The sequence below is a fragment of the Sander lucioperca genome, chromosome 8 (genome assembly GCF_008315115.2).
Source record: "Sander lucioperca isolate FBNREF2018 chromosome 8, SLUC_FBN_1.2, whole genome shotgun sequence".
NCBI classification, from domain to species: Eukaryota; Metazoa; Chordata; class Actinopteri; order Perciformes; family Percidae; genus Sander; species Sander lucioperca.
This window is the reverse complement of record NC_050180.1, coordinates 9,561,122-9,577,683: the sequence shown is the minus strand read 5'-3', so window position 1 is coordinate 9,577,683 and position 16,562 is coordinate 9,561,122. Positions and strand designations below refer to the sequence as shown.

General features: G+C 38.2%; 1 protein-coding gene across 1 annotated transcript in view; it reads right to left on the bottom strand.

The window, feature by feature from the left end:
* Positions 1 to 11,282, bottom strand: part of LOC116037736 (polycystic kidney disease protein 1-like 2) — a 46,649-nt gene extending 35,367 nt beyond the window's left edge. Inside the window, exons 1-4 of the mRNA XM_036004148.1 lie at positions 10,879 to 11,282; positions 7,468 to 7,656; positions 4,470 to 4,580; positions 1,293 to 1,483 (exon numbers count right to left, since the gene is read on the bottom strand). Coding sequence (XP_035860041.1) covers positions 1,293 to 1,483; positions 4,470 to 4,580; positions 7,468 to 7,656; positions 10,879 to 11,197 — 810 coding nt within the window. The 5' untranslated portion in view covers positions 11,198 to 11,282. The remainder of the gene's footprint in view (positions 1 to 1,292; positions 1,484 to 4,469; positions 4,581 to 7,467; positions 7,657 to 10,878) is intronic.
* Between the last annotated feature and the right edge of the window lie 5,280 nt (positions 11,283 to 16,562).

The following is a 16,562-nucleotide window of genomic DNA, read 5'->3' as shown; positions in this document are numbered from 1 at the left end:
AGTAATGACCGCAATCCCCATACTGTACATGTACAGTATACCTCTTCTGCAAGCTGTGGAATATGCATCTGCAGAAGCTGTGGAAGCTTTTTTAGGGCTGGATTCGCCATGTGCCATTTATAACAGTGTTTTACACTGAGCACATTAGTGTTCAATTGTTTTTTGGAAATGTCTATTCATATGATGGTGTGTGTGTAATTTGAACACAAAATTACATTTTGAAATTACATCACATTGTTTTGAAGGCAGAGTTTAATTTTGCAGGAGATTTGTGGTGTTTTGCCTTTTGTGTGTTTTTGGATTTGTGTGTGAGTTCTGAGAATGTGAGGCATGCTTTCAGAAAATGTGTGTAAACAATGGAAGAAAACTGTAATACTGCGCCTGAATGCATCTTAGACATGCATGGATCACTGTAGCTGCTGCTCTGCTAACGTGTTGCTCACGTTATAATAAACCATCAAGGTCTTCAGTTACAAACGTTAGTATGTCATTATTAAATGGTTATTGGATGCTCTAGAGTTTTCATCTTTTACCGCAGTGTAGTGAAGGTTGAGGACTCACAACCTGGCAACCCCAGATACATTTGTGTCTATGCAAAATAACCTATGAAATGGTAACCTATTAATAAAGAATATATTCATGAGTAATAACAATAACAATCCCTCCAGTATGTAACTTTACAGGGTTCATATAATGTTCATTTGATTTTGTAGTATCTTCAGTATTCATGTAAAGAAAATTTCTCATCATGGCGGTTTCATTTTTTTCTGAGATACTATAGGTCTGAAAAGGCATAATTGTGGTAAAGAAGAATGCCAATCACTATTAAAACGGTGACTACGCTGTTAAACTTTAGATGCCTTTTATAGCAACACTGCCATGAGCAAAAGCCCCGGCAGTCAAGACAATTAAAATGGGTGGTGTTTACACATGTCTGAAGACCAACTTTGATTGATTATTCACACCATGCTCCAGTGTTTAAAGTATAAGACTGATTAGCCTAATGGCGATCAAATTTCTTTTAACAGAGGTGATATGACAGGTTGCTGATTTTGGATGAAATTTAGAGGAGTGATGCTTCCACTGTGTTCTGGTGATTACAGATATGCCACTAATTAGGGGATGGGATGCTATAATTAAAGGTTGAATTTAATTTCAAATTTAGAGAAGCCTTCAATCAATTCCTTAATCAAAACGTCACAACCAAAACAAAAAGATGAAGGGTTGATGCATCATGTTACTTGTTATTGAGTTGGTATTGTGATATGTTGACTTGATTGATGTTAATTTACCTGCAGGCCTGCGGACATTTCAGGGAACGTGACTGTGTTAGCTGCATAAAGGGTCAGCTGGTGGCAGCCAGGCCCTAGCTGCTTCATCATTTCTGGAGCCACTGTGATATTCTGGGGAACATTTCCTCTGAACACAGATATGTTTGACAACAACGTTTCATCACTCTGGATACGGTAGGTCACATTTGTACCTGCAGAAAGAAAAGAGAGAAAAAAAAATATGTTTAAAAGATGAAAAAATAAATAAAATAAATAAATAAATACAACACCAAAACCTGGACACAAATCATGGTATATTATAGTCATGATGGCACCAACCTGCTTTTACCTCCATTTGAATCTGAAATGGCTCTCTGTAAAGGGCTTTGCAGTTGGTTGCATGAAAATACCGTTTCCCAGCATAGCACCTGATGGCACCAAACACTGTTATGGGCTCTTCAATGGTTATTATGTTTTGAGCTCTAATGTATATGTCCCTGCTGGTGCATTCAACTGCCACAACAAATGTGCTTGGATAAGTATATCTGTGTACCTCGCTTCTCTCCAGCCTGAGAAAAAACACACATAGAAACAGTTAGCAGTGATCACAGTATGTTCCTATTGCTTCCTGGAGAAAAAAAAGGAATTCAGGTTATATAGGTCACACACAAATCAGTCTAATCAGTAATTTTCTTACCGTAAGAAGTGGAGATATACAGTACTCACATGAATAATTAAAGACTTTGGTCTAATTTCATGGCAGTATGGGTTGGCGATATGGGCGTCTTTAAGATAATATGCAGTTTCTCACTTATTGATATCATTTAATAGAACTTTATCTGTTAAATTTCATTCCAACAAATATTAACCTACAGTTGCTGACAGAACTCTGAGGAGAAAGACACAGTACATAAAAACAACAAGCATAAACTTGGTTCACAACCTTTTTTTCTTGAGCATGCCACTGGTCATAGAGGTTGAGAGATGACAGAGGTGTGGCCTACTAAGTAGTCTACTATTTTTAAACAAGGAAAAAACAGTTTCTTTTAAAAAATGTTTTATATACAGACTTTTTTTTTAATATCAATTATCCAGTAAGTGTGTTATTATGATTTTAGTTTATATGTGCAAATCTAATATTAACAATCTCATGGCAGCCCTGTGATTTTTGGTGTCCTTATGGGGGGCCCAGATCACAGGTTAGGAAAGCATCTATGTGCGATTTAAGGGGTACCCTAGTCTATATCGACAACGTTCCACCTCCGGGATTGCTCCGGTGCTGCCGGAAAATTCCGCCGGATGTCACTCTTTTCGGCCGGATGTCTGTTACCTTGGGCTTTCTTTGTGTTGTAATTTTAAACTCCGGTGGATTTATGAGGACTATGGTTAACTGCTCCTCAGATCTCTGCAGGGTAAATCCAGACAGCTAGCTAGACTATCCAATCTAAGTTTTCTGTTGCACGACTAAAACAACTTTTGAACGTACACGTTCCGACAATACAAGTACCTTCCCGAGGCTATTTTGCAGAGACACCGTTGCTCCGTCCGGCGCATAGCGCCGCCCAAGATGATTGTGATTGGTTTATAGAAATGCCAATAAACCAGAGCACGTTTTTCTCCCATCGTGGAATGCTGTGTGGACTAGCCAGACCTACCTCTACAGTGCTGTGGAGGAGGGTCTGGCAGTGCGAGACTAGGGGTACCCCAACAATGTATTATTGCTCCATACACCATTTTTGGGACTTTTGGGAGTCAGATTTAAAAAAATAAAATCCTAACAAGGTTTATATCCTAACTTTTAGTCCCGCATTGGGAGCTCCAAAGTCTTTGGACGCTACATTTCTCACAATGCAACTCAGTATCTTTTGTTAGGCCTTCCTTGACTGTTAATGGCTACTGTATGTTTTTCAACCTCTACAATTTGTAACACATTCCACCTGTTATAAATTTGAAGTTTCAAGCCAAGTCATCACATCATCAGGGTTATTCTCTCAAACTTAGCAATGTTGCTCCAGAGCCACAGAATGCATTATACAACTTCTACTTGTACTATTTCAAACCCACTTAGTCTCAGTTGAGTCTGTAAAAATTATTACTCACCCCTCTGGACTATGCAGATAAATAACATGGCCATCTCCGGTACTCAGCATGCAGCTAAGGTTTCCCTGTGGCAAATGGAAGAGCCACTTCACGCTAATGGTGATAATTTCAAAAACAGCAGCCACTGTGCTCACTGACAGTGTGAGCCCTGGGGGGAGATAATGTAAAGCAAATTGCCTCTAACGAACTGGGCTTCCAACAAAACAGACAAGCACAGATCCTCATCATCTCAGTAGGGCAGTAGTAGGGCTGCTCAATTACACGATTACCTATCGACTTTTGGAAAGATGTTGCATTTTTTTAACTTAAAAAACAGTGGAAGTTTACCAAATCAACATTGAAAACGCCTTGAACTGTGAAATTTCACCTAGTACTGTTCTTGTTGAACTTTTTGAAATCCCATTCTGAACAAAAGACACAATGGAATGTGCAAAAACAAAAATCTATTTTATCGATTACATTGTTTTTGTGATCATTAGAAGCCAAAATTTAAAAAAATGGGACTCGCATTTGTCTCTCCTGTCAAAGTTTTTTCAAAATAATTTAGTAAAAGTATATTTTTGTTTAATCTTTGTGTTTGCATCATTTAGGATTTGAATTGTAGAAATGTGTCTCAAATAGTAGATAAACAGTACCAAAATGTGTGTTATACACTACATTCAGTATGTCTACAATAATACTAGTGTATAATAATATGTAAAGGATAATGTAGAGGTCATTATTGCAAATTAGAACCCAGTATGGCTGCACCAAGCCACCTGAAGGGGTTTAATTCACAAAATTGACCTGCTCGCTCTACAGTATCCCGCCTATTACAGGGCTACTTACTAAATAAATCAATTATTTGTCACACAGTGTTGATGTGATGCTTGGGTGATTTTGTCCCTTTATCTCAGAGTGACAGTGGATAGACAGGAAAGGTGTGAGAGAGATGGGGGATGACACGCAGCAAAGGGCCACAGGTGGGATTTGAACCCGGGTCGGTGCAAAGGACTTAGCCTACATGGGGCGCACGCACTTACTAGGTGAGCTAGAGGTCGCCCCTGATTTTCCCTTTACTTGGAACATTTATGATTGCTTAGAATGACTGTGACTTACCATCTTTGCAGTGGTAGTCCACAGAAAGGTAGCTCCCCAGCTGAGGACACGGGTCACCAACAGAGTCCACAACTTCAGCAATCTGGCAGACCTGACGGCCGTGGCAGTGAGCTGGGAAACACACAGAGAACATAATCAGCTAACTATAATACCAATGAAAATGACATTATGGGACATCAAACAACTTACTACTTAATATTTAGCAGTACTAGTGGGCCATTGAGAAAGGTTTGTGCTCTCAGAACAACTCAACTAATGATCCTATACATAACAGCTCATTAACATTATCATCATTAATAGAATGCACTTGTGTGGTGCTTGTAACATGAGCACAAAACAAAGCACTTTACATTTAGCAACACCCACACTGCCCCTGGACTGCTAATGTTCAGTTGCTCTCCAATGTAATAAAACGTGCCTGTATTTAAAGGGGAACTATGCAGTTTTTTTAGCTTAATTTACCTTAACCGCATTCAACTTTTCGAGTTGAATGGTGGTTGTCTCACTTCCCCCTAGCGCCTGTGAGCTGAAAAACCACCTTTGCAACTTTCGGCCAGCGAGCCGCCGGCCTCAGCGTCAGGAAGTATGGCGTGATATCAGGTCTCGCGATGTAACAAATTGCTTCACGGCACTGCACACATACGGCCATTCAGGAATCGACTAACAAGGTAGCGATGGAGTTTTTCAGACTATCGTCATGGCTGAGCCGGCAAAAAAGAAGCAGAAAGCTAGGAAAGCATTGTCGAAGGAACAGAGAAAGAGGAAACGGCAGACTGACTGAGCGAGGAGTTAGACAGAAGTAAACATAGGAGCTGCAAAATATCTATTCTGAAGCTATAGGGGGAGCGCTATAGAGAAACCTGCCAGCAAAAAGCGAGAAAACAGCGAAGAAATGGCCAAAACTGCATAGCGCCCCTTTCAAAATCTTATTTCTATGGATGTGTCAGAAATTGGTGTTAACTGTATATATGACATCGGTACAACAGTTAATAAGAAAATTGTATGAGCCATACTTTACCTCATACAGATATGCACAGTACATTATTTGATGGTTCAATTTAACTTTTGTACTTTTCTGGAATAAATGTTTTCCGATTTTTGTACTTGGTAAACTTGTGATAAAGTTAAGTTTTATCACAAGTTTAGAGCAGAACCATAGACGTATTTCCCATTTACAAACAATGTGTGCACAGCAGGAGCTTATATACCGATAATTTTTATTTCAGTAAAATTACTGTTTGGAGGTGAATACTGTATATAGCCCTATGTGACACACATCCTTGCATTTTGATAACTTTCTTTTAACCAGCATTAAATTCTTGCTATTTGACTGCTGCACAAGAGGGCCACGGCTGTTTATGTTATGAATATTATATTCATTACATAAGAATGTATAGTTGCTTACTCAGAATATACCGGATAGGCCTACTTGGCTTTAACCCTCTAAGGTCTAAGAGAGTTTTCTCGATTTTTACATATCTTCTTAAATTCAACTTTTAAAAAGTAGTATTTATTAGCCTCACTGGAACGAGACTCTGAACATCAGTTTAAAGAAGCATTACAATGTGATGCATTTTCCATCCAAAGCCATCAGTTTACCTCTCACCTCTATCAGCTGTCGTTGAGTCACTCACCGAAACTCTAAATATATGTCAAACAGCTAAGTATTGATCAGAGAGCCTGACAAATATCTGCGCTCTTCATTTACCACAGACACACAGTAACAGTGTGAGATGTCCAACAGCATTTATTCCTTTATTTAGTCTTCATAAAATCGATTGGACCAGATCACTTAAGCTAAAAAAGTCTATACTCTCTGAGCTAACCAGGAGGTCTCCTTCTTGGGATAATGAACAATGTTGTATTCGTGCAGTTGGAGGCACATAACAACTCCACATGTTGATCTTCTCATGAGCTCTCAGACATTCTTCGTTTTCTACCCCCCACATGCTCGCTCATCTCACTGATAGTGAGTCACTAGGAAACCCCAGGGCTGGGTTTCCAAACAGGCCTCCTGGGTCCAGGGGCTCCTAAGCCAGAGTGTCTGCGTTAAGTCGCTGTTACTAACCATGCATTTCATGCACATATGGTCAAAGGGCTTTGTCATTCATGTCAAAGAACCCCAAAAGTCCTTCTGAAAAAACTGAATAGCCTAAACATTCAGTTAGAAGATGTAACAAGAAAGAAACACTCATGATACATTTTAAGTGTTCATCCCCTCATGTTATCTATAGGACTTTAGAGAGGCTGAGCACTCTGTGAAGACTAATCCAAAAAGCAAGTGTAAAACAACAGCATTAGAAGCTCTGTCTAAGAGGCCTCTCAGAGGTGGTCATAGACAATCTGGACCGAAGCTTTCATTCCAAACCTGTAACATCTGTGAGGGTTTCCTGATTGTTCAAGGACATGAAAGGTAGGTGAATTTAAAATGTGACTTTCTATGTGGGTCTAGCACTGTGATAGACTTCTGACTTCTCTTACCTCCTATGCATGCTGGGAAAGGTTGCAATGCCCCACGACCCTATAACAGGATGAACAAGCTTGGAAAATGAATGGATAGTCTGCTTTTGCCATCAGTTAAATGCATGAGTAAATGTTTACTCTTTTGATGGGCATCATTGATTTATCTTAAAAGGCTGTTGAGCTTTGAAGCTATTATTGTGTGTTTTTCCTTCCATAAATGCCCTCATGGGCAAACAATGGTCTGTTGTGAGACAATGTGTGCTTTGTGATATCTGGCAATCACTTCCTTCAAAAGTGGATTGGGTTTCATCAGAATTTTCATCCATGCAGAACCTTCTTAATGAGGCATGATTGTTTGTTTTCTTATTCTGACTTGTTCCCCTATTGAGTTCAGCAGATAAAATTAGGTTATTTTGGAGATCAGATCCTTTAAAAGCTCTGGATTAGGTAATTGTATAACAAATCAAACATATCAAACATCAATTATCATAGTGTTTTTATTGCATATAACAAATAAACTATTTAAACCATGTACCTGTTAATGATGCAACAACATCCACCCAGCCGCACTGATGTTCTGTGGATGTTGATGGTGGGGAGAGCGTGGATCGACAGTAATGGATGTTCTCACGACCGTAGAAGCCGATATCTATCATTAGGACTTGATGAGAACCACACTGCAGAGTGGTGTTACGACCTGCACACACAATGGATCTCCCAGAGTCTGGGAAGAAGACAATAGCAATACAAAGTGGTGATTAATCATCATCATAGAGGGATTCAGTATGTTGTTGTTTTTCAAAGTTTGAGGCAGAATATATACCAAACTGGCAGATAAAGTTCAGTTTTTGGTTGCAGTCTCCTGTGGCTTCCCACTGGAAGCCAGAGTCTCTCAGTATGTGTCCACAGGCTGCTCCTAGCTGCGGGCTGCTCACCCAGTTTGAATAGGTGATATGTGAACCATCCAGCCAAGAGAGAGCATCTGAGAATGGAACAAACCATTGCTGAACATGTGTATGTATATATATATATATATATATATATATATATATATGCACAATTTGAGCTGAAGTGCCCGTAAGTACACTGACCTTACCTGTGGTGATCAATTCAATTCAACCTTAATAGTGTCAAATTATAACAGAAGTTATCTCAGGACACTTTCCAGATAGAGCAGGTCTAGACCACGCTCTATAACTTAAAGAGACCCAACAATTCCCCCAAGAGCAATTGTACTTATTGAGACAGTGGCGAGAAAAAATATTCCTTTCAACAGGCAGAAACCTAGATCAAAACCTTGCTCATGGGGACCGGCCTTCTGTCTCGACCGGTTGGGGGGCAGAGAGAGAGAGAGAGAGAGAGAGAGAGAGAGAGAGAGAGAGAGAGAGAGAGAGAGAGAGAGAGAGAGAGCGAGAGAGAGAGAGGAAATAGATGTAATATTTTCTCCAACATTATATCAATGGAGTTTCTGTTTCTTTGGTAGAATTCAGTTTTTACTACTGTTTTCAAGAGCGATACAAGTAAACTCCTGATCCTTAAAGGCCACTCTTCCAGCTTGCTTTCCATTGTCATCCAAAAACTATTAAAAACATGGATATGAGCAACATTGTTGCATTAGGTGACATGTTCTTCATTACAATAATCACAGGCATTTTAGATTGTTTTGGATTAATCCCACAAACACCGTCTGTGATGGCCGCACCTGCGGCTACACAACTGATTAAAATTTTGGTATTTCTCCTGCACACGCCTTCTATAGGTCACTTAAAAGTTCATTTTCACCTCATTGAGTTTGTAGACCTTTTGACCTAATGCACATTGCACAAACATCATCATAATTTGTAGTTTGGAGGTTTAGTTTATTTCTTTGGACTATATTACTTTGTTGGCCCTTTTGTTTTCATTATTTAATTGGAAAATAATTGTCCTGTTTTGGATAATTTATAGTTTAGGTGGGAGTTACAGTGGCCCTGAAGTGCAAATCACAACAGCAAATAGAAAAACGCAACAGCAAATCATAAAACACAACGGCAAAAAGAAAAACACAACAGCAAATAGGAAAACACAATGGCAAATAGGAAAACACGACAGCAAATAAAGTGTTTTTCTATTTGCTGTTGTGTTTTCCTATTTGCTGTCGTGTTTTCCTATTTGCTGTCGTGTTTTCATATTTGCTGTCGTGCTTTCCTATTTGCTGTCGTGTTTTCAAATTTGCCGTTGTGTTTTGTGATTTGTTGTCATGTTTTCCTATTTGCTGTTGTGCTTTGTGATTTGTTGAAGTGTTTTCCTATTTGCTGTTGTGTTTTCCTATTTACTGTCGTGTTTTCATATTTGCTGTCATGTTTTCATATTTGCTGTTGTGCTTTGTTGAAGTGTTTTCCTATTTGCTGTCGTGTTTTCCTATTTGCTGTCGTGTTTTCATATTTGCTGTCGTGTTTTCCTATTTGCTGTTGTGCTTTGTGATTTGTTGAAGTGTTTTCCTATTTGCTGTCATGTTTTCCTATTTGCTGTTTTGTTTTCCTATTTGCCGTTGTGTTTTATAATTTGTTGAAATGTTTTCCTATTTGCCGTTGTGTTTTATGATTTGCTGTTGCGTTTTTCTATTTGCTGTTGTGATTTGCACTTCAGGGCCACTGTAGGGAGTGTTTGGCTTTGTGTTACCCCTTTGATTCAACAATGGTCTGACCAGCCAATGTATATGGTCACCTTTATCTTCAGATTTTTAGGTTGGAAGTCTTTGTTTCTCTATCTAAGTTAAACACATGGATTTTGAAATTAAGTTTATCTGGACAGTTTGCTTTTTTAGGGTAGGCAGAATGGGGAAATACTGTATGGGTGTATCAGCAGACGGCCTGTAGAGGTCCAGTATATTGTGCACTGGCACTGTGTTCCCTACTGTTGCAGAACAACAGGAGGGCAGGGAGAGAGTGATGGCAACAATATGGAGGCTAGTGACTAACAGAATAATATAAGGTACGCCGTTATTGTCTCCGATAGGATAAATTTGTCTTGGGCAGTTGAAAGAACAAAAAATGGTGACACATTGCACACAAACACACAATAAACATACAATTGTCTCAACTAACAGGTAACATTCAATAACACACACACAAAAATCCCCCTGCCTTCCCCCACACGCACAGAAGAAATAGAACCTACACTCTCAGAAAAGAAAAAAAAGTACAAAACAGTACCTTTAAGGAACAAAAGCTTGTCACTGGGGTGGTACCCTCAAAGGTAAATTGTTGTACCTTTAGTCAGAGGAACAAAATTGTACCTTACTTGTTTGTACCTTCTAAAGGGACAATATTATACCTTTGAGGATCAAAAACGTACCTTAAACAAAAGGTACAACAAAGTACCTCTGGAAAAGGTACAATATATGTGCAATATAAGTAAGCAGTATTACTGCACATCCTCCCCCTTATATTGCACATATATACTACCCAGATTGGACATTTCTCATTAAATCATGCTGTGATCAAGACTCATGTATTGCACAATAAGGAGGTGCAATAGGAAGGAGTGGGGAAAAGCAGGAACAGGGGTTAGGGCCAGGCGGGTAGTAGCAGGTATGAGAACGAAGAATGATATTGGCAGAACGGAGAGGAAGGGACTTGAGATAAAAGACAAGGATCCAAAGGCGGCAGTGTAGTTAAATGCAGTGGTGAGGTTTGAAGGAGAAGGAGGAGTGAAAAAGCTCATCAGACCAAACTCAGAATAAATTGGACACAATTGCACCAAATTACCATAATTTTAAAGACTATTGCTATTGATCAGCAATATTAATCAGCAATGTATACATGCTCTTCAATGGGGTGCTAATTTGTAGCATATGATGGATTGAATCAATGTGTGAGGGCTTACAATTCCGAACAAAAAAAGATTTTCACAGTTTGCAATTTAGCGCAGCAGTTGCCTATAACCCACAATACGGCCTTCTTACCTTCATCAATTGGAGAATATTGCAGGTTTGGAGAGGCAGAGGGTGCAACTCCAAGCCACACATCCTTCTTGGGATCCAAGAATCTTTTAAGGAAAAACTGAGTTTCTTCATCTGGGATAAATGCAAGGTGTCCACCACGCTGCTCACACCAAGCCTGCGCACGGAAAAAAGTATGCTGGAGATTCACAAACTCGTAGCAGGAGCCTCCAAAGGCCTTCTGGAAGTCTGGACAGGAAACGGGAACCTTTATCTTATCTTCAGCGCAAGACAGACAGCTGAGTGTCATCAGGATCAGCAGGTGCACAATTGTCCAGCCCATCCTTTTTAGATTTTACTTCAAAAACCAAAATGTCACTCTTTTTAACTTCTTGGTGCTATCAGTGCAGTGGTAAAAGTTACACTGTTTCGTCGTTTTCATACACACCCCTGGTCACGTCTTGCTTTTAAATGGGTCTGACATGAGCCTCTCTAACACACTTTGTTCTGGGTTCAGTGGAACATTGTTTACCTAAGAGCCATCTCTCTCAATAACCACTGAAATACATTAGCTCTGTACACAGACAGAGCTGAAACAAAGGAAACCTGCTGTAAGAGAGCAGATGGCAAGGTAACTTGAGGTGAGGGTTTAACAATAATTTACACAATTAAATGAAAAGGATTTATAGATTTATATAATAGATATATGATAGAATGGCTAATTGAAAATTTTTTTGTTTTGTTGTTTGAAATTTCTAAGTGCTGTTACGCTACACTTAGTTTTGGCGATGCTGAATGATGTCAATAAAGAAAAAGGCATCCCAATTCAAGAAACAAACCACGGCCACTCTTCTGTGACATAAAACTCACCATTTATTTTATATCAAGGCCAGACTCTGCAGGCAAAATTTTTTTTTTCCATACAGTCTTTGTTTTTGTTTTCTCATACTCTGAGCTAAATCTTCACTTCAGTAGCACTTACATACACCCAACTTTCGGGTTCAATTCCTATTTATATTATGAAGGTTGTCACGTAGGGGTTTGTTTATATATATTAGTCATTGCATGATTTATGGAACATTCTATTCCTAAAAACATGGCGGAAAAACAATTCTAAAATATGGAGTCATAAAAACATATCCAAAATGTCCTCTGTCAAAACCTTTGACTCTGATGTGAACACAATGAAAATAATTTTAAACCTGACTTTATCCAATGTTCAGATTCCTGATCCATACAATTTTTTCTGTTCCAAGAAAACTTGCAATACAAAAAGTAATTGTCTTCAATTAAACAATTTTTTGGGGAAGTTTCATAGTTAGAAATATTACCCAATTCACCTGTAGTGCCAGGACTCCAGGCACAGATGTGCCGCATTCCGGCTGGTGGTTTTGTTCCATTTTCACAGTGTCATACCATACCACGAGTGATTTAGAAGCAGAGCGTTTTGCCTGCCTGACTTACCAGGCTTTAAATGGTTTCTTCCATTTAGTATGGCTCACTGATTTGTGGCTGTGTAATAGTTGTTTTCAAAATAGTGCAGTGATATATGATTGGGAGTCTGTAAGGGTTTTTATGTTGAAAATTGACCGGATGCTCTACCCGTTCCACTTCCTGCCTGTGCAAAGGCCCATTAAAAATAGACATAATAATAATAATAATACATATTATTGATATAGCACTTTAAATGGTACTCAAAGACAAGTAAAACCAGCACATATAGCACATTAAAAACAGATAAGCAATAAAACCAACACATAAAACAAGCATATTAAAAGCAATGAAAACAATAAAACCAGTAACTATCAGGTGAGACATGTAAGACTATTGTATGGAAAGCTAATCTGAAGAGGTGTGTTTTAATTAGTGTTTTGAATGTGTCCAGGTCAGTACAGTCACGGATGTGTATGGGTAGGGAGTTCCAGAGGGAGGGGGCTGCAATGGTGAAAGCTCTGTCACCCCAGGTACGGTGCTTGGTCCTGTGTGGTGGGGAGAGGTTTGCGTAAGAGGAGCGGAGGTTACGGGGAGGATTGGCGGCGATTGCTCTGGCGGCTGTGGCGCAGGCGGAACACGCCGCAGATGTTCCCGATGAAATTAAGGGGTTAAACTTGCATGGTTTGGCGGGAGTGCTCGTGTGTTACTCAAGCAGAGTCAGCGTGCGGTCTCTAGTTTTACAAACCTCTTGTCAAAATGTTTTTCTGTTCCACACACAACCGTTGGTGGATGGGTCACCATGCAATAAGAGGTAAGGGACAGACAAAAATCTGAAGTGCCGGTACTCAATACCAGTGGGTACCAACCCATTTTAGGCACTAAATCCAAAATAAAAATAAATTTATAAATAAATAATGCCTTGTTTTTTTCCATACTATAATTTTTATGCTTACGAAAATGAAAAAATGGGCCACGAACCAAATTTGATTTTGATAATTATAATGATTATTTATAATGTGTCCAATTTGTGTGACCAGAAAGTTGCTGTTCGTGTATGTATGTAAGTATACAAGGAACTATGACAAAAAAGTTAATCTAATATCAACTTCCATCCATGGCCCATTTATCATTTCCTATTTTTGATTAAAGCATACAATTGAAAGTAGAAAAACAAGCTGTTATTAGTTTTGTTTTGTTTTTATTCATAAATCAATATCGAAATAAGAAATTGTTTTTTAAATTTTCAATTTTGGATTCCCAATTGAATATGCAAAGAACGAGTGATACACAGATTATGCTAATATTCGGTAAATGCTTCATGAGTTTAGTTTCCATTTGATTATTTTCACAGGTCAAAATGCATTCTAGCATTATACTGCAATTGAGAACATATTGCATGCCAAACCTTCAATTTACATATTTGGCATAGTTGCTATTTTATAAACTAATGTTTATTAGACTAACATGTATTAAACATCAGCTTAATTACAAAAGTAATCAAACTTTTAATGCATGCAGTTTAAAAAGAAGTCAAATGGATGTACGCTATTTTAAAAATGGTTCTAATAAAAAGAGGAAGTCTCATTGCCACAGACACTGCAGTTGTACGTAGGCAAACTGGTTGAATCTGAGTAGTATTATACTGCACTTAACATGGCGGCGGTGGGCGTGACCGGACGTGGACGTGACCGGAAACCGGAAGCGGAAACCAACATGTCCTGCCCTCCATACTATGATGTAATCCACAGGGTGTTGGGGTTAAACCAGTCTAGTGGGGTGGTATCTTGATTTGAATGGTATAAAAACTAGTTAAACTAGGTGTTTTCAAGACAGTGGGTGGGTCACCCCTCAGACAAAGCTTGGGAGAATGTGCCCCACCTATCGAAATTATGTTATGTGGGGCCACAGACATGTAATACTTGCTCCAATATAGTCTGATAATAGTTTGATGTAACTTTAGACCAAATACATAAAAAAAGGTCTGTCCACACACTCAACAATTGTGCTATTATAGCCTAATAATAATGTTGTTTGATGTAACTTTAGACCAAATACATAAAAAAGGTCTGTCATGTATTAGTTTCTAACTCTGGGAAAATGTGGAAAAACAGTACTGTAGGAACCAAAAAGAAGTTTTTGTTTATATTTTAAGAACAATATTTATTATTTTAAGACCACCTATTTTGGTTATAGTTCTGATCCACTGATATTGATTGACAGCTAGGCCACTGATTGACAAATAGGCTGCACCATAGTAATTGTGGTTGTAGTATAATTAATGTAATAAAGGGAAGTTGGAAACATCAGTGCGAAGTTGTGGGGGTCCTAGCTTGAGACCAAACAGTTTTTTAACCATCTAGTCATCCTATTCATCTTATTTGATTTTTACCAAAAATACTGTAATCTCTGATTTATCTCTTCATACATTGTAGGCTATTCTATAAGATATTTTATTGATAACTTATGTAATGTAACTAATGTCACTTCCATGCACTGGGGATGCCTTGAAACAGTTTCAGTTTCCCTGGGGAGCCCCGCCTGTGTCTTGATTTGAAGGGTGTAAAAAACTAGTTGTTAAAATGTGTTAAACCATCCTACAGGGGGGTGTCTTGATTTGAAGGGTATAAGGGTCCGTGTTCTGACAGTCTTTGTGAGGTAGACTGCTTTGTTTCAAGGGACCAACTTTTATTTCTTTTCTTCATTTATTTTTTGTTTTAACTTTTTAAAGTACATAAGTACTACAAGTACAATATGTAGCAATGAGGTAGAAATGATTATAAAGAATACCAGATATAAAACTATATAAGGATGGAATCAAAATCTTAAGCAGTTCTCAACTAAATGTAATTCCAGAATATTCTTTGAATAAAAGTGATTCAAGTGGCTAAATTGGCATCCCTGTGAGACTCGATGTGCTTATCATAGGTTCAGCTCATGGGTTGGTTGTGACTGTGACCTTTCATCACATCTCTCAATAACGAATAACTTTTTTAATTATAACATCTAAAGCATGTGAAATATACACCCTATCTGAATATCTGTCATTTATTTTCCTTATATCAGGTCTGTCTGTATGGCGTTTTACTCTCTAGCTGTAATGCAAATTAAAAAAGACACAAATATAACTTCTTATCCAAATATAATTTCTTATCTATATGCCTTGTGTTACACTGTGCTCTATTGCACCTTTAGGGAGACAAAAAAAAGAAGCAAATACGTGACAAGATCTGTTGTTGTCGGAGTTATTACAAATACTACTTCATTTGAGTGGAACATTTCCCCTTTTTAACATACGTTTCTCATGAATAATTGCCCTCTTAAACTTGTGAAGTCTGTGCTTGTTAATGGCACTTCTTATCGCCTTCTTGTCAAAAACCTTGCAATGACTATAACTACTTCTTAAAATTTGTCACAAAGCTATATCTAACTTTTATTGCAGTGTTGGGTAGTAGCTGTACTTGTTTAACTTTGCGATGTGGTGATCAACATTTAGTAGCGGTGGGAAAGTTCAGTGTTTTTTTATTTTATTTTTTATTTTTGGGGCGACAAGATAATGTAGGGCAGAGCAAACAACAAAAAAAGCAAACTAAAACTGCACCACTATTATGGAAATATTTCCCATAAGCCTATAAAAGAAATGAGCTGAAAAAGACGAGACAAAGGTTAAATACCAAAAGAGGTTATTCAAGCTTACTGCAGGTTACAAAAACCCCCACTTATCCGCCATAGTGTGCTCTCTCATGACTCCCTCTTACTTGTGATAATTCAGTCTGTGCTCATCCATATGTCCATAATTTCACCAAGTAGCCCCAAATTGTAATAATATCAATAATGTAACTTCAACATAAGTTATGTCTTTTAATTCGAAAGGACAAAGTGTATAACTAAAAATGACAATGAATAGCAGATTGTATTAATAATATACATGCTTTTGTTCTTTTTTTTTTTTTCTGTTTTTTTTGTGCTGTGAATCTAAATGTTGTCCTACTTTATCAATTGGTACAGCTTAGCGCAATTCTAGGTACAGCATTTTTGACAATAATCTAACGTGGTGTTTGTTTTTTCCACTTTAGATGCAGTCATCAGCCCTTTCACAACTTCACTCTCAAAAGTTATGGTGACCATGACTAATTATTTAACATATGCACCAGAGAGGGTGGGTGGTGGTGGCCGTAAGAAGTGAACACTTATTTCTGTATTTATTTCATAAGGGGCAGAGCAGCGAAGTAATTCATGTTACCATGCATGATAACTCACCTTGTACACAATCACAA